The sequence below is a fragment of the Colias croceus genome, chromosome 3, assembly GCF_905220415.1.
Source record: "Colias croceus chromosome 3, ilColCroc2.1".
NCBI classification, from domain to species: domain Eukaryota; kingdom Metazoa; phylum Arthropoda; class Insecta; order Lepidoptera; family Pieridae; genus Colias; species Colias croceus.
Genome location: NC_059539.1, coordinates 2,581,308 through 2,605,848, shown reverse-complemented (window position 1 = coordinate 2,605,848; position 24,541 = coordinate 2,581,308). Strand labels below are relative to the sequence as shown.

The window sequence follows — 24,541 nt, the reverse complement described above, 5'->3', positions numbered from 1 at the left end:
TCAATTTCAAAAGTCAAAACTTGAAACTTCGATTTCAAATTTTCATTCGCGTATTGTTATTGTGAGGAGGCTGCGCGTCTTAGGCTAAGCGCGCACCACGATTTTAATTTTTGCGACACGATTTCAAAAACGCGCTGTAGAAAATCGCAGAGAGTACGGTGCGCGCACAGCGATAATTTAATAGTGATCCTTACTCACTTTCATCGTGGATTTCGTACAAGTTGCTTGTCTTTATTTACTACTTCGGAGGATAAGAAGAAAAAAAAAAGAAAATTCGTCTATATTGGACTCATTATTTTACAGCAGATAGAATTGTCAAAGGTTTCTTTTATCCATACTAATATTATAAATGCGAAAGTAACTCTGTCTGTCTGTAAATTTGGTATAGAGATATTTTGATACCCGAGAAAGGACATAGGATCGGTTTTATCCCGGAAATCCCACGGGAACGGGAACTATGCGGGTTTTTCTTTGACTGCGCGGGCGATGCCGCGGGTCAGAAATACAATGAACTTCGGATGTATCCCAAAAAATTCTTTGGCTATTATAGAATGAAAATTCCGCCAAAAGGCCGCCCTTTGTGCTTTTTTATTTTTTTTATTATTGTAACCTTTATGTATATTTTGTTTCTTGTACAATAAAGTGTTAAATAAATAAATGATTACTGAGTTTATGTTTACCAAACAGTACCTACCTGTACCACTACGATGTTTACTGTTGGACAGACGAAACACATGTGAAGTGCCAGCCGGGCCCGAGTGTGCGATTTTATTATCGCAGTGCGCGCGGTACCATACAATTTCATATTCTGCATTTCATTTTGGCGACAATCGCGTCGCGAGCAGTCGCAGCAAAATGTGACAAATCACAATTTTAAAATCGCTGCGATTATTTAAACGCATGTGCGCGCATTCTCATAGTAACTCATACGTTGTATTTCTGCGATAAAATAATCACGCTGCATAAAGTCGTGGTGCGCGCTTAGGCTTACTATTGTTTATTTTCTTATTCCATTTTTAACGCTATAATGTCATAAAGTATATTTAAAATTGATTTGAATACGCTGAGTTAACAGTATCCTATCGTTTGATCTTATAATAATCTTTTTTTATTTAGCCCTGATATAAGAAGAAGGAGTTCTAAACGAATTAATTTAAAGTTTCTTTGTCCTGCTACGTAATATATTACGAAGATGACGTTAAAGTTATCTTTAACCTTGCTTTTGTGTTTCGTACAATGTTTTGCTTACAAACCCGTGGTTTTAATTCATGGAATAATGACGGGAAGCGGGAGCATGGAGATTATTTCGCGAAGGATACAAGAGGTAATTGTTTAATTTAAATCTAGTTGCAATATCTGCTCGATGCTATTTTTATTATTTTTATTTAAAATAAAATTTAAATAAAATTAATAAAAATAGCATTTATTTAAAAAATTAAATTATTTGAACAGGTGATCTATTTCAGAACTATATATTCTCATAATTTCCCTAGCAGAGATAACGTTTGAACACAAAATGCGACAAATTTGAACAATTAGTGGGTATTCAGGATTGAGTCCTAAAATAAATAAACAAGTTACAATTACATAAAAAATAAATTAAATTCATTTCAGAAACATCCTGGAACAAAAATATACAATGTGAATAGATTTGAGAGCTGGTCGAGTTTGGAAACCATGTGGCATCAAGTCCTGGAAATAGGGAAAGATGTAGCAAACATATCTAGTCAATACCCTGAGGGGATTAATCTTATTGGTAAGATATTAAAAGTACAGTAGGCGCTCGATAATCCAGCGCTCGCTTATATAGATAATTAACACCCAGACACAGAGAAATCATCAATATTCATCACACAAATATCTGCTCTGGGTGGGAATCGAACTCAAAACATCTGGCTTTGAAGGCAGGGTTGCTATCAACTAAAGGTACAATTCCGAGACGGAACCTAGACTGCAACCGCAGGCGACACTGTGGCTACCGGCTGCGGTTACCGCAATGCTGCCTGCGGTCGCTATTCCAACTGCGGCTGCATGCTGTGGCTGCACAATGCACAGAACCGTGTCTAAATGATATAAACAAAAAAGACAAAGATAGTTTGTCACTTCCGCGCAGGTGGCATTTGCATACTGCAGTCTGCGGTCGCTGCGCGCCGCGGCCGCACGCTGCGCGTTGCGTCTGCAGGCAGCAGTGTTGCCGCGCTTGGAATCAATTTCATAGATGTTCATAGAAACAAGTGGTGTCGCTTGCAGTTTGCGGTCTGCGGCCCGTCTCGACTTGTACCTTAAGCCAACCGGTCAGTTTCTACTTAGTTAACTCTAATTTACAATACCTTTATCAGCTTTTACACTCACTGTTACTAACATACAAAACAATTACTGCCACATATAATATTAGCTGTGCTCCGCGGTTTTACCCACATTGCTCCGCATCTGTTGGTCTTAGCGAGATCATAATATATAGGTAGCCTATAGTCTTTCTCATTAAATGGGCTATTTAACACTGAAATAATTTTTCTAATCAAGAGACAAACTAAGCAGCTTTATAATATTAGTAAGTAATTAAGTATAAATTACTATATGAAGGAGTCTCTTTGAGCTTGCTTAAAGTTTTTGAGACAAAAGCTTCAACATAAAATAAAAACATAGAGGGAATAAAAATGTAATCTAAACGTAATCTTTACGTTTAGATTACATTTTTATTCCCTAAAACGTAATCTTTACATTAATAAAAAAAATTGCCACACTATTATATTATATTTAATACAAGCAATATTAGCAACTTTTTTTAAACTCTTGACGTCACAGAAAAAATGTTTATCTTGACTGTCAATTTAAATTAGGCCAAGTAATATTACAACTATTATAATAGAGGTTATAATACTAATTCTTCAATAAAGTATAATAAAAAACCATAACAATAGTGTAATTATGAATTTTTGGTGTTAATTGTATAATTGTGAATTTTAATACATACATTAAAGATATTAATTATCATTATAAGCTGATATTCGTGCCAATTATTACAGAATAAAACATTTATAAGAGGTTGTGATCAAAAAAAAAAACAAGATTCTTCAAATAAAATCTTGTCCATACTAACTACATTTTAATATTGTAGCATAATAAAAGTGAAATAATTACTTTTTACAATAATTTCAGGTTACTCCCAGGGTGGTTTGGTAGCTCGTGGTATCGTTCAGACATTTCCTAATGTGTCTGTTGATACTTTTATTTCGTTAAGTTCACCGCAGGCCGGACAATATGGAGGTAAATAATAAATATATTATATATGTACATATTATATACTTTTGTAACCATTTTAGAGGTAATACTATTTTTTATTAAAATAATAATGTACATATTATTATTATCTATATAGACTACAGCACTCGCAGATCATGTACAAAATATGCAATGGTGAAATAATTTTTGAAAACGGTCCAATAGTTCCTGAGATTAGCGCGTCCTAATAAAAAAAGAGTGTTATATTGTTAAATATAGATTAAATAGCTGTGCCGCGCGGTTTCACCCGCGTGGCTCTGCTCCTGTTGGTCTTAGCGTGATAATATATAGCCCTTATAGCCTATATTACTCGTGGATAATGTAGCTTTCGAATGGTGAAAGAATGTTTAAAATCGGTCCAGTAGTTTATTAGCCTATTCATTACAATCAAACGAACAAACAAACAAACAAAGTTTTCCTCTTTATAATGTTAGTGTAGACAAAATGAAGAGCTTCTTCATTAACTTGAGGTTTAGAAAAAAAAAATTAATATCTATGATTACCTTTTCTATATTGAAACAATATTACATACATATTATGTAGTACAATTATATGCTGAATCCAATATTCTATCATTTTCAGCCGGCTTTTTACACGTCGTCTTTCCAGGATTAGTGAAGGAATCGGCATATGAGTTGTTTTATTCACGAGTTGGGCAACACACTTCTGTAGGTAACTACTGGAGGGATCCATATCATCAACCCCTGTATGAAAAATATAGTGTGTACCTACCGTACATTAATAATCATATTGTGTAAGTAACTAAGTATGTCATATAGTGTTTGGCGTAATTTATTAGGGTCTTATAACTTATTTTTCACACACAAAATAACCTATTTTTTTTTTCAATTTATGTAGGTTTTCATTTTTTAAATATAATATTTTTTAAAATATTTGTTGCGTTAATTATTGTAAAATGCAAAGTTGTTCACTATTTTAAAATTCATATGTGCCAAAAGCATCTAATGTAAAATTTCGGCGGAGCTTTCAACGGTTCCATGGTGTAATGGTTAGCACTCTGGACTCTGAATCCAGCGATCCGAGTTCAAATCTCGGTGGAACCTGTTCTTTTGATTTTTTATTTTTATACATGTTTTTCGTTCATATTTTTTATAAATTATTGTTATGGATTGTATATTTTTAGTACTTACTTATATTATTTATAATTGTTTTTTTTTTATTCACACATTAATCAAAGTTTTGGGGGTATGGCCGCTCGGGGCTCAATGGGTTAACAATGAGCTAACCCATTGAGATGATTACATTTTTTCAGATCAGAAAAATCTAACGATTTTAAAACAAATTTACTTCGCTTGAAGAGGCTTGTTCTCATTGGAGGGCCCGACGATCAAGTAATCACTCCTTGGCAAAGTAGGTAAGTATTGCCAAAATATTTACTTATATCTCTCAAGTTGGAACACGAGGCTTCACTCGCGTGGTATCCGGAAAAAAGTTGTATAAGTATGTTTGTCCATAAGCTCATCTCTGTACCTACCAAATTTCATACTGATCTGATTACCTGTTTTTGAAAGAATAACAAATATATTTTCAGAAAATTTCACGATTATAATATTAGTATGATATTAAGATTATGTTAGCACAACTTTAATTTATCACCTTTCAGTTCAGTTCCTCATTTTTTTTTGTAATTCTTGTAGCCCTTCTTGTATTGCTTTCATGAAATTGTCGTGCCATAGTGTCGTGTTTGTTACCAAACTCCTCCGCATCGGGTAGGTCAGAGATTCGGCCATCATCTATATTTCATAGATCTTAGTGATGATGATAAGTAAGAACACCGTCTTCAGCTAGTATATTATAAAGACCTTCTATTTTTTCTCAAATAATATAAACTTATAATAAGACATTATTAATTTTCAGTCAATTCGGGTACTACAACGCAAACGAAACGGTCATAGAGATGCGCGGCCAAGACATATACACGTTGGACCGCATTGGGCTGCGAGCGCTCGACACGAGCGGACGTCTACACGTGGTCACTGTGCCCGCAGTTAATCACTTCAATTGGCACATGAATGTGAGCATTGTGGATGATTATTTATTGCCGTATTTGAATTAAATTGTAGTATAGCTAGCGAAAATAATTTTGGGAGGGGGGGGGGGGGAGGATTTAATTGTTTTTTACCATCTTAGTGCAAAACAAAAACTTAAAAACCGGGTCTAAAACGTATTAAAACTATGGTCTGAGTAAAAGTTAGGGAAAACATGTTTAGTGTTAAACCATAGACAAGGACGATGAATAAGGGCAAATTAAAACCTATGTACTAAAATTAAACCATGACTGTATAGTCTGGGTTTAAACCAGGCCCATTAATTTTTTGTAATAATACAGTTAGTATCAATTAGAATAAAAAATGAACCCAAACACAAAAGTGCCATAGACGCTTAGTAAAGTGTACACTGTGTACCATAAAAATTAAAAATTTATAGATTGTGGAATGATGATTATACCACAGACTAATAATAATATAATACGTATACAAATTATACTAATTCATAGGCCGATTTCGTTCGGATAGCATATTAAATAACGTATTATCTACACAATTTGTAACTGATATGACGTGTCATTTTGTCTTTAGCAAAATTACAAACATTTGAAATTTTCCTAAATATTGAAAGAATTACCCTTCTGTTCTGAAGTGAATACGTTAATTTCACGATGAATATTACTGAATCAAGTAAATTAAGTATTGTTTGAGATTTTCAATCTTAGTTCAATTGTAATAATGTAGTTTTCACTCATTATCAATGCTGGTAAGTGGTAAAGTAGTGATTTTAGATTAAGTAATAAATACGGAATCATAGACAATATTCACTTTTGTGATATCTTTATTTTGTGTATGTAATTAATTTATTTTTGTATGACGTTATTTTTAAACTTAATAAAGTAGTACTGATATCCTATTACTAAATTAATATGCAGCATTCAAAATAAAATGCCAACATTTATTAAATAAAAAATAAAAAAATTGTGAGTGTTTTGCCAAATTTTAAAATCTTATATCATATTAATTGAATCTCAAAGGCATAAATTGATATTGTAAATTAGAATATGGAAAAAAACAGGTTGTATTTAATTTTAATGTAATTGTTTTACATCAAATTTAAAATAATTATTCTGTAATTATTGTAGGATAAAAAATGCTCAATGCTAAAATGCCCAGTAAGAAAACTCAGTGAAGGTCATTTAGTTAGGAAATCAATATTAATGAAGTAAATAATATAATACGCTTCAATGTATTGTACCGCTTTTAAAAACAAATATATTTTTTGTTTATTAAATTTTATTTTTTGTAAGTATGTCTCAATATATTTTACAGACTTTTAAAACAAAGTTGATTTTGTTTATAATAGAACATTATTATTGTATTGTTTGCGTAAATAATGATTTTGTACAAATAATATTAATTGAAATATAATATATATTTTTTAAGGTTTTTTGACATTGTGCTAATAAAAATGAAATTATGTTCATGCCATGAATGAGGTGCATTTTGTAGAGGAGATTTTTTATACAATAATTAATAATATAAGTAGCTAATTTTTACTTTAATTTAAACATGAAGCATATAATTTTCAGTGAATAATTTTAATAAATGATGTAAACACATGACATTATCACATATTTCTCAGTTTTGTTTTTCAATACAATAATAACTCTTTAATAGTTAAAATTTATTTGTTTTGTCTATAATTTGACTGGCCGGTTGGCTTGGTTGGTAGTGGCCCTGCCTTCCAAGTCACTGGTCGTGGGTTCGATTCCCACCCGGGGCAAATATTTGTGTGATGAACATAGATGTTTGCTCTGTGTCTGGGTGTTAATTATCTATATAAGTATTTATTTAAAATTATATACTTATGTATGTTTATCAGCCATCTGGTTTCCATAACACAAGCGAAAGCTTAGTATGGGAGGATCGGATCGTGCCGTGTGTGAAAATAGTCCCGAAATATTTATTTATTATTTAATTACAATTATTATTTCTTAATGTACCTATTTAAAAGCTTTTCTATAGGTATTCTGTACGCATGAGTTTAAGAAAAATGATATTTTAATTTATCATACATACATTCAGTAAATAACTTTTATAACAGTAGTTTTAGCAAATACATGTATAGTAACATAGTATGTAGTTACCTCAATGTGAAGTTAACAAATAATATTTGGCTGTATTTATCATGTAAGTAACTAGTCTTTAGATATCGATATAGTGAAATATACAATTTTTGTACAAGTATTTTTGTGGTTTTATTTGTTTCAAAGATTTCTATGTTAATTTTTTTTACCTTACTATTAAGGTTTGTTCATAATATGAAGAGCATTATGCTATTCCTATGTGTTATTCAAATTAATAAATTTCAAAATAATTGTAAAAATGATTCGGCAATTTCAGTAAACAACTTATCAGTTAACTACTAAATTTGAGGTTTGATATTGTTCTCAAAAATTTATTTTATACTTATTTTGAAGCAATTTTGCCAAATACGACTGTTGTATTGTACCTACCTACTATATTGAAATAGAAATAATGTGCAAAATACTGTGACATTTTTCGTTGCTTGGTATTTTTTGTCCAGTTTATTTATTACAGTATTTTGAATACTATCTTGTTGAGTAATATTATACATATTTATGCTAAAATAAGAAAGAATTACTTATGATAAGCTATGCGTAACGATAAACAATGACTCAGTTGGCATTTATGAAAAGTACAAATATCATAAAAGTATTCGTCAGTGATAAGTTGATAAGAAGCTATGTATTGAAGAATTTTGTCTGAAATATTTTTCTTATGTTTCAAACTGTAACGAACTAACTATACGCCCGTGGCTTCGCTCGTGTTTTGAGTTTTTACACCAGAGTTGTTTGCATTTATTTTTCATATTTAAACTAACATTGAAAGAATTTATCAAAACGGACCGTTTGTTTCTGAGATTAGCGCGTTCAAGCAAACAAACAAACTCTTCGATGTATTAGTGTAGATTGATATGTAATAGTAATAGTACATACTACATAGTGTTAAATATGTTATGCCTAGATAATATGGCATGGCGTTCCACATCATCATAATGATTGATGAGATAGTTGAAGGTCGGCCCGCCTCTTAAATTCTCTCGTAAATTGTATTTTTAAATATTTAAATCACCAATAGTTTTACCACGTAATGACTTGTTATGTAATTTTACATTCAGCGGAACAACTTCCTAGTACGTAGACTGAATTGACAAAATAACATACAAAAGTTGAACAAATGATTTCAACAATCATTCTTCTTTATATCCTGGTAGAGTTATATTTTCTTTGACTGCGTGGTTGTATTACTGAGGCTGGTTGCACAGCTTGACCGACCATATCAGTGCGTACGTCAGTCACGCTTGTCATATGTATGGAAATTCATAAAACCGTTCATAGCTAGACCGACCATACGAACGCGTATTGTCATGCGCATTAGTGTCATAGTCATACAATTGTTGATGCGTATCGTCAGGACCGACGGTACGCACTGACGGTCGGTCAAGCTCTGCAACCAGCCTAAACACAGGAAAATACTGATTATTCATATATTCAAAAGAGTTGACCTCTTAGAAATTGACATTGGACACCCGTATTTGGTAGCACAGACGATTTATTTATGTTCCTAGACCCTAGTGCATGTTATACGTTATAAGGCAAAGTGCCTTACCAGGCTTATATTAAACTAGTTTCCGCCCGCGGCTTCGCCCGCGCAGCCAAAGAAAAACCCGCATAGTTCCCGCTCCCGTGGGATTTCCGATATTGCGTCATTTTCCCGGGATAAAAAGTAGCCTATGTCCTTTCTCGGGTATCAAAATATCTCCATACCAAATTTCATGAAAATTGGTTCAGTAGTTTAGGCGTGATTGAGTAACAGACAGACAGACAGACAGAGTTACTTTCGCATTTATAATATTAGTATGGATAGTATTAACTATAATGATATAATAGAGATCGGACTAATTTCTACGTCCTAAGTAAATAGTTCTCCTGTAAGATAATATACAGGGCATTTTCAGTAATTTTCCGCGTCATCACTTTCTTTAATAATTAATAATCAACTTGTTGACTGTTGTATCATTTGTAACAGCTGAAAAAATTCAACGAAAAAGTATATCATCGCCTAAGTAGCTTCAGTGGAAACTCGATTCAACGGAACAAAAATAAACATTCCTCGTAAACGTGATTTCCTTGTGTTTTTACATTTCTTCGATTTGAAATAAGAACTATGCGCCGGCGCATGAGTCACCAACCTTATTCTATTTACCGTTGGACGCGCGACGCATTCAATTTTTGCGATGCCAAAGATTAGCGAGGGAAAGTATTTTTTTACTTTACATTATAATATAAGTAACTATAAATTATTAATTATAATATAATTTTGTATAAGAATTAAACCATGTTTGTATGCTATGAAACGGATTAGAATTGTTCAATTTTGCCAATTTTAATCACAATTCTCAATAAGAATCGTAGGGTATTGTAATAATGAAGTTAAATATAGCAACACCAGTGATTATAAAATCGCTATAGATGCCATGGTTCCAAAGGAAATAGAAATATTTCTAGAAATTATTTTGATTAGTATCTATTATTCATTTCTAAATTCAATCAATAGGTACATCAATAAATAATAAAAAAATATAGATCATTTTTTACTTATTTTATCTAATAAAACAGAGAATTTGTCACATCTGCGATCCAACTCTATGGTCAGGTACCAGCCTGTCTGCAGTTTTTTGTTCTTTTCGTATAATGAGGCCTACCGCCTATCGAGCTATCGTCTGAGCATTCATGAGTCATGCCCTTTCTCAGGGTAGATATTACATCAATTTGGTAAGGTGTGTGACTCAACCTATTGCAATTGACAGGAAAATGGTTTATTTATTTGTTTTTAAAAAGGTAATAAATAATTTTGAAGATTCCAAATTAAATTCTTATGGAGATCGAATGCATAAATGTTATTGGAATTCTGAAGTGATGTTTGTCTATAGCGAAAAAATACAAATATCTCTGTCGTCTTTCTTCAAAGAAATTAAATGTTGGTGCTCATTCAGATGTTTTTCACAGAATTCAATGACTACCTAGCAAATAGCAATGATATAAACCTGCCATAATACCAAAATTATCCGAAATTTTGATAAGCAATACTAAGAAAGTACTTGTCATTTGTGACGTTTCAGATGTTATGATTATATAGATTTGTATGAAATGGTATGAAATAACTTCGTCATAGATTAAGGAAAACGGATGTAGATGGACAATTGTAATTGCATACAGTGATGTAATTTATGAATGAATTTAGTACGTTTGATATAATATTAAGTATATGTTTGTTTATATGAGTGTTACAGGTATGAAAACATAGTGTAGACTTACTGATTTGACATATCAATGCCAAAGTACCACATAGAATTTAGATTTTGGTTTGATTTCAGGGCTTAATTTATTTGTGACATACCTAGACTATTAATATTATGGCCTAAGTCCTAACTCTAGATACTCAGTAACTAGGTATGTATATTTATTAATTATTATTTTTATATTACTTTTGTTAATTTACCTAAGTAATATCCTACATTATTAAATAGACTAGATACTTACACAACTACATAATTATACGGAATAAATAATTGTAAATTCAGTATCAACTATCAAGTAGTTACCTAACAACAGATTTTTATTTTAACAATCTAGGTAGATTCTAGAGAATTACCTACGCTGACCTTTGATTACGTTGCTATGTAAAAGTTAACCCATTTTATTGAGATTTGAGAGGACCTTGAAAAATATCTCACAAAATGTCGTAAGATTAAATCCTGTTTATGTAATAAAGCTAATAAGTATAGGATGTCATAAATACCTAAGGATTATATTATAATATGCTATGAATATTGTTTCATATGTAATTATAATGTACCTACTCTGTAAATATTTTAGATATAAGTTCGGAGATATCATCACATTATTTTGATTAAATACAGAATAATTATCTATTAAAATCAATAATTGACTTTATAAAACATTATCGTTTAATTGAAGTGGAAAGAGGTTTTTCCCTACGAAAGAGTGATTGACGTCCTGCAGCGCATTTTCTTTAAAATTTTCTTTTAAAAAACGTGAATAATATTTTGTACAAATATCCACATTTTGGAGTTTTTCCGGTCGAAATGACTCTTTAAAATATAGCCTTTCCTTGAGAAAATAGGTATAACCAAAGTCGTGATTCTTGCATAAATGATTGATTTAGGTAATAGATTTTAGAATATACTTACTAGGAATGTCTTTACTTAAAAGGTCCATTTGATTAAGGGACCCTGAATAAAAAAAGGCTCCTTTATCTAGAAAAAATTTAATCGGTAAGCTTACGTGGCTATTTTCAACCTGAATTGTAAATTTCAATACCTACCATTGTAAGCACATATTGTAAGTTTATAGCATCTAATGATGAGTTGGGCATTTTTTAATCTTTCAATATTTCACGGTTTCGAAACTGAATTCATACTTGTGTTCACCTTGAGACAGTGGAATGAACTTAGTAAAATATATTTGGAATTTTTTCAGCTAATTATACATATTTTAATTAAACATTCCAATTTATCTTTAGACGTGTATAGCAACGGTGATGCCCCGCGATAAAAAAATCGACAACAAATGACGTAGCATTCTTTATTATGTAACTAAATATACTAATTTAAATGACTACCTGTTTATATACGTATACAAAAGGCCAAAGACCCGATTTGCTATCGACCTCTAGCTACTCGATATATTATTAACCGTCATTCGTCAAGGTGCACAGTTAAAATCAATGTGCGGTATCTTCGATAAACATAATCTTAATAACTCAATAAAACATATCCATACATCAAAGTCACATTGATTTTGTGATTATTGAACCCGAATACATAATAATAAAATTATATCAATGCGACGTCACAATTCATTTGAATATACAACAATCTCGTAATTCAATACGGTACAAAGTGTATACCCAATATAATTGACAAAACAAATACTTATTCTGCAAGGCTAATATTACGTTATGCGTAATCAATTCCACGTGCTGACGATGCTCTAGCTCCGAGATTCGGTCAATGAATGACACATACCAGGGAGTTCCCTAATCCCTTATCGTACGGCTTGCGCCAGCGCGGGCATATATACCACGCGCGTTCCATATTCAAATCATTCGATAGCCAAATCTTGTATCTGCAACACGTGCAATAAGCAACCATGAAGAAGTATTCAGTTCTCGGTAACAAGAAGAAAGTGACGATGGAGACGAATGTGTCCCGTCTCAAAGTGGTCGGGAATAATTGTATTATTCGCGTACAATGTAACCAAGGCGATGTGGAAGTTATTGGTAACGAGTGCAGAGTGGAGATTAAAGAAAACTATGGGACCGTTAACTTGGTGGGCAGCGGTGGTGTGATAACAATACAGCGGCGTTCAACAGGAGACAACGTGACGATAGTCGGGCCGAACTGTCAACTATTGGTCGATGGCAAGGAGAAGAGGCTTTCGAGCTATGAGCCCCAACTATCGCCCTTCAGCAAAGACCTGGATGACGTCATCGAGTCAATCTTCACCTTCGTTATGCGTTGAACATTTTATTGCACAGCTAGGTTTTTAAAGTGTCATTTCTCCAGGAGAAATTTGTGGTTTTGTGTTCACGTTAAGTGGATGTGACCGGTGGACTGCGAGGTTGATGAACCCAACTTCAAGTTTTGTGTTTGAGACGTTTGTGTTTTTTTCACCAAGTCGTAAATAATCTTTGAAGATTAGCTTTTGTTTTTGTATTGAGCAGATAAATTGATGCAATGTTCTTCCCCTGTTTTGTATTAAGATGAGCTTTCAGCATCCGGTATTTATCTTTATAATGAAAATTAATGCAGAAATAAAGTGGCTTGAATTTTAAGTTTTATATTTTATTTCATAGTCAAAATATTTACCTGAAACCAATGAAAATAAAGAATTGAATTTACATTTACTTCAGTCTCCACATTTGAAAATCTACTGATTGTCTGTTGAAGTAACAGTTAAAAAAAACACATTATTCTTCTCATAAACTCAGTCAGCCATTTAATCAGATTATAAGCTGGAATCTGGTATACCACACTCGGCCAATTCAAATTAAAAAAATAATTTGGAAAATTGGTTGAAAACTTATTTAAGTTTGCGTTTAGTTTTCTGATTGCTCTACAATTTACACACATTATAAAATATAATAAATGTTACTTGTACATGTACTTTGTAAGTATTTTTTTTATTTTAAAACATAGTTTTAACAACACATCATAATTAAAAAAGGATCATTCAGTCTTAGGTAAGTACATAACTACATACAAAACGATAAATTTATATATTTTTTTTCTATTCTTTATAAATTTATATTTATAAAGGATCTGAATGCGATTAAACCAAAAATATCAAATTCAACATACAACACTTCCAATTATTTATAGTGAATAACCAAATAACAAATATATTTGCATTCCTTATAAGAAAGTACATAATATTTTTTCTCTTGGTAAATAAACCATATTTAAAATAATTGAACTATTGAACATGTAATATTTTTTATGTGATCTGAATCTGAATCTATCATATTGTGTTCATTTTTAATACAAAAATACTTATGTAGAGTTTTCACTTTTCAGCCAGAGCTTTACTTCCTTGCCAATAGGATTTCTAAGCAGGCACCAATTGTATCGGATTTTATGTAACAGAAACAAAACTGCTCATATTACGATAGATAACTATTAAAGCCATAGGTACCTATTTATAGGAATAAAATCAAGTTTTCCCTAATACCTAATTAAGTAGCAAAATCTATTGCAAATTTTGATTCGGCCAAATCTCTATTGTCAATGTTCTCTACTATAATTTCATTATAACCTTTTCGTCAAAATATGTCAAAAAGTGCTAAATAGGATGACCGTGACCGTTTTATTAGAGAGCCAAACTGACTCCTAGTCTCGTTAGTAATCGTATCGTGTGGACACCCCAGCCATTACACTCTATCCACTAAATAATATTAAATATTACGTACACTCTAAGTGCACATTCGTCAACGGTTACGGTAACAACGGTCAATTACAGTTTAGTGGATGAAGACATCACGTGACCGATGGCAATTCAAACCATATAGTTAACACATTTAGAAATTATACTTGTTCGTTATTAGAGTAGGATGTGTATAATTTGATCCTTTTGTGGGATAAGTCCCATTTCAGTTTACAAGGAAATTTGATTAGTAATAAATCGTACGAGTAACAAGGCATTGCCTGAAACCGAAAACGGATCCAATAAAGCGAAAAATATAGTGATTTATAAATAATTATTGTTCTATTAGCTCATTTTATCAATTTGTTGTCTATGTGGAAATTATTCAGGGGATTTTGTGTGTTATTGTGAAGTGACCTTTGTGAGGTCAATTACATCAAATTAGGTATGTAATATGTATATCGCATGTAGCCGTAATTCTATTTTACTCGCATGTAGGTATTGTAATAAATAAAAGCCAATAATTAGGGTTCAATAATATTATGTAATAGTATATTCTGCACTTATTTAAAAATGAGCATTGTGTGACGAAGATATTATTGTTTTTGTAGAATCAGGATTCTGATTTATTGCTCTAAGGGATTCAGTGTATCTGGTCTGTATAGAACTACTAAAAACAGAACTTTACAAGTTGTCTTTTTACAATTAGGTATTTAATTTTAATATTAAAGGCCTGTCTTAGGTATGTTAGGAGAGATTATTGTGATCTTTAGTGCAAATACAACTATCACAACATCCTGTTAATAAGCTATTTCATAGTAGCACTCACTTATCACGGTTACTCATAGAAGCAAACATGCCATTCTCAAGCCTGCCCTTAGGGGCCATCCATAAAGTACGTCACACTAATTTCATGAGTTTTTGAGCACCCCCCCGTCCTTGTCACAGGTGGTCACATTTCTAAGACCCCCCCCCTCCCTAGTGTGACGTCACATGTTTTGCAATTTTACATCGAAAAATTATTAAATTAAAACAGCAGTTTCAAAATAGTTTTATTTCCATTTAATTTAAGTACTTTTTTATGAAATCAACATAATATCAAATATTTGAAACAATAACAAAAAAATAAACTAATGAATAAATATAAATTGTCCACAAAACAATTTAAACCGTATTGCCCTAAAGATAGAGTTGGACATATTTTTTAGTTTAATTTATATTTCAAATTACGCGATTAGTACCTCTAGATTTTGAAATGTGATGTCACGAAACTTAGGACCCCTCCCACCCCTTGTCACATCATGTCACACTTTGTCGACCCCCTCCCCCCCTCTTTACGTGTGACGTACTTTATGGATGGCCCCTTATAAGGAAACACGAATTTTGTAAAACGCAGATAAGACAAGAAATCTATTGTGACGCTTGTCTATTTTATCTTGTGCGTGGATTTGTTTGACATCTTTAACGGTATTTTGGTCCCTTGTTATGATACAAATTCTATGAATTCGATTGAATTGGAGCGCGTCCAAAAAAAGGCGTTCTGCGTAATGCTATAATATTAAGAACTAGCTGCCCCGCACGGTTTCACCCCCGTGGCTCCACTCCTGTTGCCCGTAGCGTGATGAAATATAGCCTATAACCTTCCTCGATAAATGGGCTATCTAACACCGAAAGAATTTTTCAAATCGGACCAGAAGTTCCCGAGATTAGTGCGTTCAAACAAACAAACAAACTCTTCAGCTTTATAATATTAGTATAGATTATCATGGAACTTCAGATAATAATATAATACACACACAAAAATACAGTAAGTGAAAAAATGCTGATGATTTAATTATAAATACTGTACTCGATGGATATAACATAGGTAGGTAGTAGGTAATTATAGTTAAAATATCCGGAAAGAACCGCATGAATTAATAATTTGAAGTAGGTATTGTTGAGATAAAATTGTTCGATATGATAAAAGAACATCAAGAGCGATGGATTTACTAGTAACAATTATTGAACACAAATGACGTCATCGGGTATTTAACCTTTTTACATAGACCAGTGAATATAAGTGATAACCACAAATACTTTGATATCTTTGGAAGACAGGTTCTTCCATGGAGTTTTTGTTTTTATTAATCTAGGTACTTTTAAGAGACTGATAAACGTATTTTTTTAAACAATTCCGATAAGCAGTTTATTTCCTATAAATAACTATTATACGATACCTTAATAATAATAAAAGGAAAACAGCTTAGTAATATGTTATTATTTAAAACTTTAATAACTGATTAGAATAATACATGTAGGTATAACGTTTCCGTTCAGACGTTTCTGTATAGGTACGTCGTTACGTACCTACTTACGAAGAACTTTTTATTTAAAGAAATTTATCCCAAGATTGTCACTTTTATGGTAACCATTATCATATCGTAATCATGTAAAATTCTCGAAATTTAAGAAAGTCTAAATAATCCGCATATTACATTGTAAAATAAAGTGGTAGATACCTAAGTATTTAATTAATCTAAAAAATCTAAACTGCGAAAGCCTTGCGCCAGCTGAAAGTTATGAATTTTTTAATTTATTGATACATTGGGAAAATGTAAACAAATCTATTTTTTTATAAATTGTACGTATTCTATTTAAAAATAAATTGAAGTAAATAACATAATCCATACTAATATTATAAATGCGAAAGTAACTCTGTCTGTATGTCTGTTACTCAATCACGCCTAAACTACTGAACCAATTTGCATGAAATTTGGTATGGAGATATTTTGATACCCGAGAAAGGACATAGGCTACCTTTTATTGCGAAATATGTACCACGGGCGAAGCCGGGGCGGCCCTCTAGTAAGTAATATCTCACTTGTCATCATTTCATATTTAACGCAACTATAAAATCTATTTAGTTCACCATAAAAAGTGTTTATAGGTAAATGAAGTACCTACCAACTAAATTAAATACAAGGAATCAGTCTTACAACCAGTAAACTGAATGACCAAATGATAATATTATTCTAAAACTCTAGGTCATTACCATAAGTGGGTGTGTTTCAATTCACATGACGTCAAAATTTTACATTCTGACACGTTTCATCTCGATGTTTTCCTCTAAATAGATGAATTCTTGAATTTGAATATATTTTAGTGGTTGTTATTCTATACTAATACCACAGAATACCTAGTAGTAGCTAACGCTACTAATATTGTAAAGCTGAAGTGTTTGTAACAAACAAAATTTTGTTTGCTTGAACGCACTAATCTCAGGAACTACGTGTCCGATATGAAAAATTGTTTCACTGTTAGATAGTCCATTTATCCAGGAAGTCTGTAGGCTATATTATATCATCACGCTAAGACCAATAGGAGCGGAGCAATGCAAGTAAAACCGCGGGGCACAGCTAGAACACATTTCAATTTTCAATATAGACTTGATGCACGTTTGTCTCATTTTGTTATTTATTATGTTTTCTAATTGCAGGAAGTGCTAGATGAATGCCATTATTTGCAACAACATTCTAAATTCTAATTTAAACAAGAAAAACATTGTGCGCGGTTTGCTACCTGAACGCTAAGGTCATTAGCTCATATGACCGGAACTACTGGGGAAGTACCTCCGATACCTATACTATATATTACGGTTTTTCTAAGGTTAAAGTTAAGGTGATAATACTGAAGTAAATCCAGGTCAATGACGGGGCATACCCTGGTAACATTGTTTTGGGTCAAGTATTCTTAAGTGTAGATTGTATTGAGATTTCGTAGAACCGGTTATTCTGAAATTTCGTGTACAAATTTGATGGATCCTCAATGAAACCTATGCTCCTCTTCTTTATAGAACTAATGGCTGCGGCGTTTAAATTACCTATGTAGTGTTATACGGCTATACTTATATGCCTAATTCGTACGGTCTACGGTTTTTAGATTATTATAGCATATTTTGTAGTAGGTAGGTAGGTGTAATATTTTTATTTTTTACAAGTTAAACGAGCTCTAACATTGTTCTACAAATCAGACCGGAGCCTTTGGATTTCTCAAAGATATTATTAAATATTTTATTTGATTTATAGTTTATACATATATAAATTAATTTTTTGTTTGTTTTACTTTTGTTTCATTTAGAAAAAATAAAGATAAAATTTTTGTTTAAAAATATTGAAAAAAATATTTTCAGTAATAAGGCAAAGATTATTAATTCTGTGTAATAATTGTACATTATTAATTAAATTAATCAAATAAAAAAAGAAAACAAAACTTAGGTTCCACCGAGATTTGAACTCGGATCGCTGGATTCAAAGTCCAGAGTGCTAACCATTACACCATGGAACCTTGATATCATTTCGCCAAAATTTAGAACTAATCGTGTTTACATTTTTCTATATAAAACAAATGACAATTAATTAAACGTAATTAAATATTTTCATAATTTTTTAATCACTTTTTAAGAATATCGACATTGTATACCAATTGATGACAGATGACAGATTATTTATTTCCCACTATATTATCATTGTTTTATACTTAGTAGTATTAAGTAAGTATAGTAGATGAATAATATAATAATACTAGCTTTCCACCCGCGGCTTCGCCCGCGCAGTCAAAGAAAAACCCGCATAGTTCCCGTTCCCGTGGGATTTCCGAGTTTAAACCTATCCTATGCCCCGGGGTAAAAAGTAGCCTATGTACTTTCTCGGGTATCAAAATATCTCTATACCAAATTTCATGCAAATTGGTTCTGTAGTTAGGGCGTGATTGAGTAACAGACAGACAGACAGAGTTACTTTCGCATTTATAATATTAGTATGGATTATGTACAAATTACAATGTAATCAAACGTACATTTATAGCATGTTATTATTTTTACCAGAAAGCTGATATATTATTTTCATTACCCCGCCCAAAAACTAACCCTAAATGTGTCAAGCCTTAACCCACTAAGGCTCCGGCCTCTTGGGCCCCGTAAAGTTTAATGAAAACGCATCAAATTTCATAATTGACGCGACCGTGGTACCGGCCCGGTCTTGAGGGACACACAATTTATTAATCAGAAATAATAATTCACTAGTAATGTACTTTGGGTCGTGATGTACAGGTGATAACGATCAGCGCGGAAGGGTTAGGCTGGGTGACATGACTGCGGGTTAATGGGTTGTTTTTTAAACTACAGTATAATATAAATTGCATTACACTACGCTACAGGTACATAATTTTTTAGTTTACGTATTTTGAGGTAGGTAGGTATTTGGTGAAGCATGTGGGTGCCAAATAAAATTTGGACATTTTTGGAATTGAAGTAAGTGGGTAGTTTTTTATTATATATTGGGCATTTAACTATCTATTCTATGATAAATGATTGAATACAATATCAATTATTATACTCAACACAATTATTATTTGGTAAGTATATCATGTTCTTATTTTTCCGTGATGAGGGACCAAATTAGTGATTCAAATAAAGAATGCATCGAATGCAATGAATACAAAGCATGTAATATTTAGCAATGAAAAAATAAATATCTGATACCACCTGATACTTTAATATATTTTGGCAATGAGCATAATGCCATACCATCTCGGGACACAACATAAAATTATCTCATAGTGCCACACCCACGAATTCGATCTCGTTTCACACACATTTCACTAGATGGCGCTGTACCAATTCCCATGCAAATTTTCTATGGTTAATTAAACGCTGTTTAAACTATGTTTTAGACTTTAGTACGTTTAACTTGGCTCACATAGATTTTTCCAACCCGTAAACACGCCACGCGGTCCCCGGGCGATGCTAACGAAAGAGTTACTTTTTTAATTAATTTAATCAGTTGATGCCACAGGCGCGGCATTACGTTTCGGTGTTTAGTTACAATATTAATGGATACTAACTATTTAGGTTTTTGTTCAGTGAAATCTAGGAAACTAGTTGTCGCGTCGTTGTTAATTAATTTTATGTAATCCGTTGATGGTATTTGGGACAGTTGATTGTGCTCTGCAATAGGAAAGGTTATGGATGGAATAAATTGAAAACGGCTTAGGTGATTTCATTCACTGAGAGGTAACTACTTACCTTTTTTTAATAATCTATGCTAACAGGCTCTGACATACAATTTTGATTTTAACATTTTATTTGAATCTTACCTCATAAAACATTTTTAGCGAACAAAAAAATTATAAGAACTTTGAAGAAAGAAAATTTACAAAATCCAAATAATGTGAATATGAGAACTAAAACTAATATAAGAAATCAAAATTAATGCGTAAAAAAAATTGCAAAAGTACAGGTTCCACCGAGATTTGAACTCGGATCGCTGGATTCAGAGTCCAGAGTGCTAACCATTACACCATGGAACCGTATTAAAGTGTGTCGAAATTTTGGATTTATTGATTCAAGTTTATCTGATCATGCACATAAATAAATAATTATGATAAAACTAGCGGTCCGCCCCGGCTTCGCCCGTGGTACATATTAACGTTTTCTCTACATAAGAACCATCCTCGTACTTCAAGGAATATAATAAAAAAAGAATTATCGAAATCGGTTCAGCCGTTCTCGAGTTATGGAATTACAACGAAAAGTGGCATTGATTTTTATATATTAGAAGATTATTCAACAAAGTAGCAAATCACTGCCATAATATTTTAGAGCAAGTCAAATATTTTTTATGAATATCTTATATAAAAATATTTCATTAGGCGGCCGCGGGTATTAACTATTACGATCTCACTTATTATAAAGGTCTTCTCTTCAGAGCTTCGAAAGGTAAGAAAATCAGAAATAAAAACATCAATCAACATTAATTGCGAACACAATAGCAGCCATTCAAAAATAAAAAAATCATCTTATGATAAAAAAAAATCAATATTACCTTTGCCACATAAAAAGTGAATTGTAGGTACCTACCTAACTACCAAAAACTAAAAAGTTACGGAGTCAACAAACATATCAAAATAGTTTTTTTTTTCTAAATGGCAACTCCCCCAAGCATTGTAACTCGATAATATATTTATTGGCGGGAAACCGTTTGAAAATGGAACGGTCCTCGAGCGGTTATATCCGACGTCGACATAACGCTCACGTCCGAATGTCTTCTACATTTTTATTTTGTCAATATTTAATGTGATGCTTTGAAATATTTTGGGGTGAACGTGCGGTTGATGTCTCAAGACTGATATGGGGATAAAAAATCAAGCAGAAAGCAAGAGCGTTCACATAATAATAATCAAAATATGCCTATGTGAGAAAGAAACCGTATCAATAATTATAGTAAATGCTTTTTAGATTTTTTTTTCTTAATGTTTTATCGAAATATTTAGTCAAAAAGTGATATCGATTACTTGCCTTTTTATAATAAATGTGTTGCCTAATTCCTGGCATACATCAAAAGATTTTGAAAATCATGGTAGGTACCTAAGGTTGGTACGTTTCCCTACATTCCTTAAACCACATTTATGATTCACATCGTACTATATTTAATTATTTTTAAAGAAATCTTCAGACCCGTCTTCTTACCATATATCGTGTATGCCGTAACCCGAAGTCACATCTTCAGGCATACCTACATTTGAGATGGGCCGCTTAGCGATTGGCATAAAATATTGTTTTTGCCAATATCTGAACAGGGAATTTCAGTATGGACAGGAGTCGGGTTGAATACGGTTTAAATGTCAATCTTATTATAGTGAGATGGATGTAAATACTACTTAATATAATATTTGGGTAATATCTTAAAACGTTTTTGTTGCGTCTTCCTTGTTGGTTGTTTATTTTGACTCCTAAATTACTTTTTGGATTATTATGATCAGTGTGCTTGATACCACAGATTATTGATGCAATAATTTAATTATCATTTCCTATTCATTTCATTTATTTGGCACAAAAACAAAAATACAGTAGGGAAAATAAACAGTTAAAATACAAATTTTACATTATAAATTATAATGATGCCAAAAAGATCCCCACGTCAGCAAAATTTACAAAATTTACAGGGAAAGTTTCTGTAACACAGGTTATTTGTGACGACATCGACGTTTAATAATTATATTTTTTAATTGTAATAAAATTTTATGAAAAAATATATTAACTTGCAAGGACTTCTATTTAATTATAGCCGTAGCCTATTTTGTTAAAGAAAAAAACAGAAACAAATTAAGAAGACTTATAGATCATTCCAGAGTCCAGACGCATGCAACTCATTTGTCGTTCACCCCTTGCAATAATTGTCAAACCAGGCGGCTTGTTTTTAGTGTATTTTAGTGGAGAACAAATAGTCTTTTTAACTGACTGCAATGAAATCTTGGAGTAGACCGTACTCCTTCAATGAAAGTAGCGTGAAATACCATTTTTACCATGTTTTTGATTATCATTTTAATTTTTATTTATAATGTGTTTAAAAATAATATTTTTTTAACCCGACGTTTACAGCGAGCATATGGTCACGTTTACGAAATCACGTTTATGAAATCATATTCTTGTGAATCAAAAGATATACCTAACTACCAAAGATCCTGAAGCGTGAAGCAGTTCCAACCTCGTCAGTTGACATGTAAAAACATATACACAATTTATTCACAATGCCACAATACTTCTCACTCGGAAGTCTTATTAAATCGCTCTATCCAAAGTGACTGATTGTTGGAGTACAAGGTTCGTGGTGTGAATATTTTATCGTCAACTTGTACCATCTGTCTTCCGTCCAATATTGTCCTGGCGATGGATGGACGAATTCGTGGCTTCTGTTTTTTTTTTTTTTAACTAACTCTTTTGTTTTGGGTCTATAGTATTGTGTGGAGCTTTGGGTCGGTACCTACTCGGTACCTACACTCTACAGTCATATACCTACATCATACATTTTGGACACTGATTGGAAACTACTGAACTTCTTTATTTGGAGCTTGTCCATGTGGAGCTCTTTAGTTTTTGACATAGATTAGAAACCTAAGAGCCTAGTTTATTATGTTGGTAAATTGTTCTTTTTATTATTACTAAAAAAGATCGGATAAAATGAAAAAGGTTAGACACTATATTATATAATATAATAGAACACGATTCCACTGACAATCTATACATATAATAAAATCGTAGGAAAGTCAAAACTGTACATTGAATATTTTTTTAAAAGAATACATAATCCATGATCTATAATCGATATAGAAGCCAAAATCATAGTTTTTAGAATTTTTGTCTGTTTGTCTGTTTGTCGGTTTGTCTGTTTGTCTGTTTGTCTGTATATTTGTCCGAGCTAATCTCGAAAAGTACCGCATAGATTGACTTCAAATTTTGCATGAATATTACTAACAGGTCGGGTGAGGCTTTTATATACACATTATCATGCTATCACCTCCGGGGGAGGAGCTGTGAACCTTTATTTTTCTAACGTATTCCGTGTATTACACGGCGTACAATCTAAAGACTCATGTTTAAATGTTGTTTTTGGGTAAGCCACGCTATTATCTAGCTTTACACTATAAAAACTACGTCATTTACGTAATTTTGGCAGAGAAACAGTTTAATGAATCTTAGTAGTATAAAGACAAATTTGAAACAGCGCCATCTATGAGACTTCATTAAAATCAAATCAATTTACATGTTTAACGCTTCTTGCAAATTTATAATTAAAAATTAAATAATATGATGTTGGTGGGGTTTTTAATTGTACTTATTTATTTAACTTTTTAACCCATGTCTTCCCAGAGTCCACTTCAGGTGCTTATATTTTATGTGAATATACTAAATAAAATTTTACAAGTGAGGGTAGATGTTTATTATTTGATGTCAAACAAGACACTATTAACAGTTAATTGTGACATTTAAAAAAATCCTTCTTGCGTTCCCACAAAAGGTAAGTTGTAGCTTTTATATTTATTCTTTATTAATTAATTATATAGTTAGACTCATGTTTTTAATTAGAATTGGAGTTACGACAAAATAAGAAAATGATGAAATTTTATTTTTATGTATAACTTTTACAAGACTATATTAAACGCCCAAAGAAGGTCACTTTAGTTCTTGATAGAATTTTATTTGTTAGTAGCTTTTTAATAAAATTAGGTAAAGTAATCTTTTCATATTTTTTATTTACAGATTCAATGTTCATAAAAATTAACGATTTGCATGAGGATGTAGTAGAAATAAGTATCCTGGCGCGTGGTCAATTGTTGACTAAAGTTAATTTCCAACGTATGGTACAATCATTGGAAGAATCTTGGGTAATTTTAGAG

At 32.0% G+C, this 24,541-nt stretch overlaps 2 protein-coding genes and 3 non-coding genes across 5 annotated transcripts; 3 read left to right on the top strand and 2 right to left on the bottom strand.

The window, feature by feature from the left end:
• Window positions 1-980: 980 nt before the first annotated feature.
• Window positions 981-5,406, top strand: LOC123706322 (lysosomal thioesterase PPT2 homolog). The gene is made up of 6 exons (XM_045655527.1): window positions 981-1,324; window positions 1,615-1,756; window positions 3,160-3,267; window positions 3,865-4,036; window positions 4,556-4,657; window positions 5,161-5,406. Exons 1-6 carry the CDS (start codon window positions 1,193-1,195, stop codon window positions 5,357-5,359), a joined length of 855 nt encoding a protein of 284 aa, XP_045511483.1. The 5' UTR covers window positions 981-1,192; the 3' UTR covers window positions 5,360-5,406.
• On the top strand, window positions 4,275-4,346 carry Trnaq-cug. The gene has a single exon. It is a non-coding gene; the product is annotated as a tRNA-Gln (tRNA).
• A 7,115-nt stretch (window positions 5,407-12,521) lies between the features above and the next one.
• Window positions 12,522-13,238, top strand: LOC123706151. The gene has a single exon (XM_045655316.1). The coding sequence runs from the start codon at window positions 12,554-12,556 to the stop codon at window positions 12,923-12,925; it is 372 nt and encodes a 123-aa protein (XP_045511272.1). The 5' UTR covers window positions 12,522-12,553; the 3' UTR covers window positions 12,926-13,238.
• A 5,342-nt stretch (window positions 13,239-18,580) lies between these two features.
• On the bottom strand, window positions 18,581-18,652 carry Trnaq-uug. The gene has a single exon. It is a non-coding gene; the product is annotated as a tRNA-Gln (tRNA).
• A 1,950-nt stretch (window positions 18,653-20,602) lies between these two features.
• Trnaq-cug lies at window positions 20,603-20,674 on the bottom strand. The gene has a single exon. It is a non-coding gene; the product is annotated as a tRNA-Gln (tRNA).
• Between the last annotated feature and the right edge of the window lie 3,867 nt (window positions 20,675-24,541).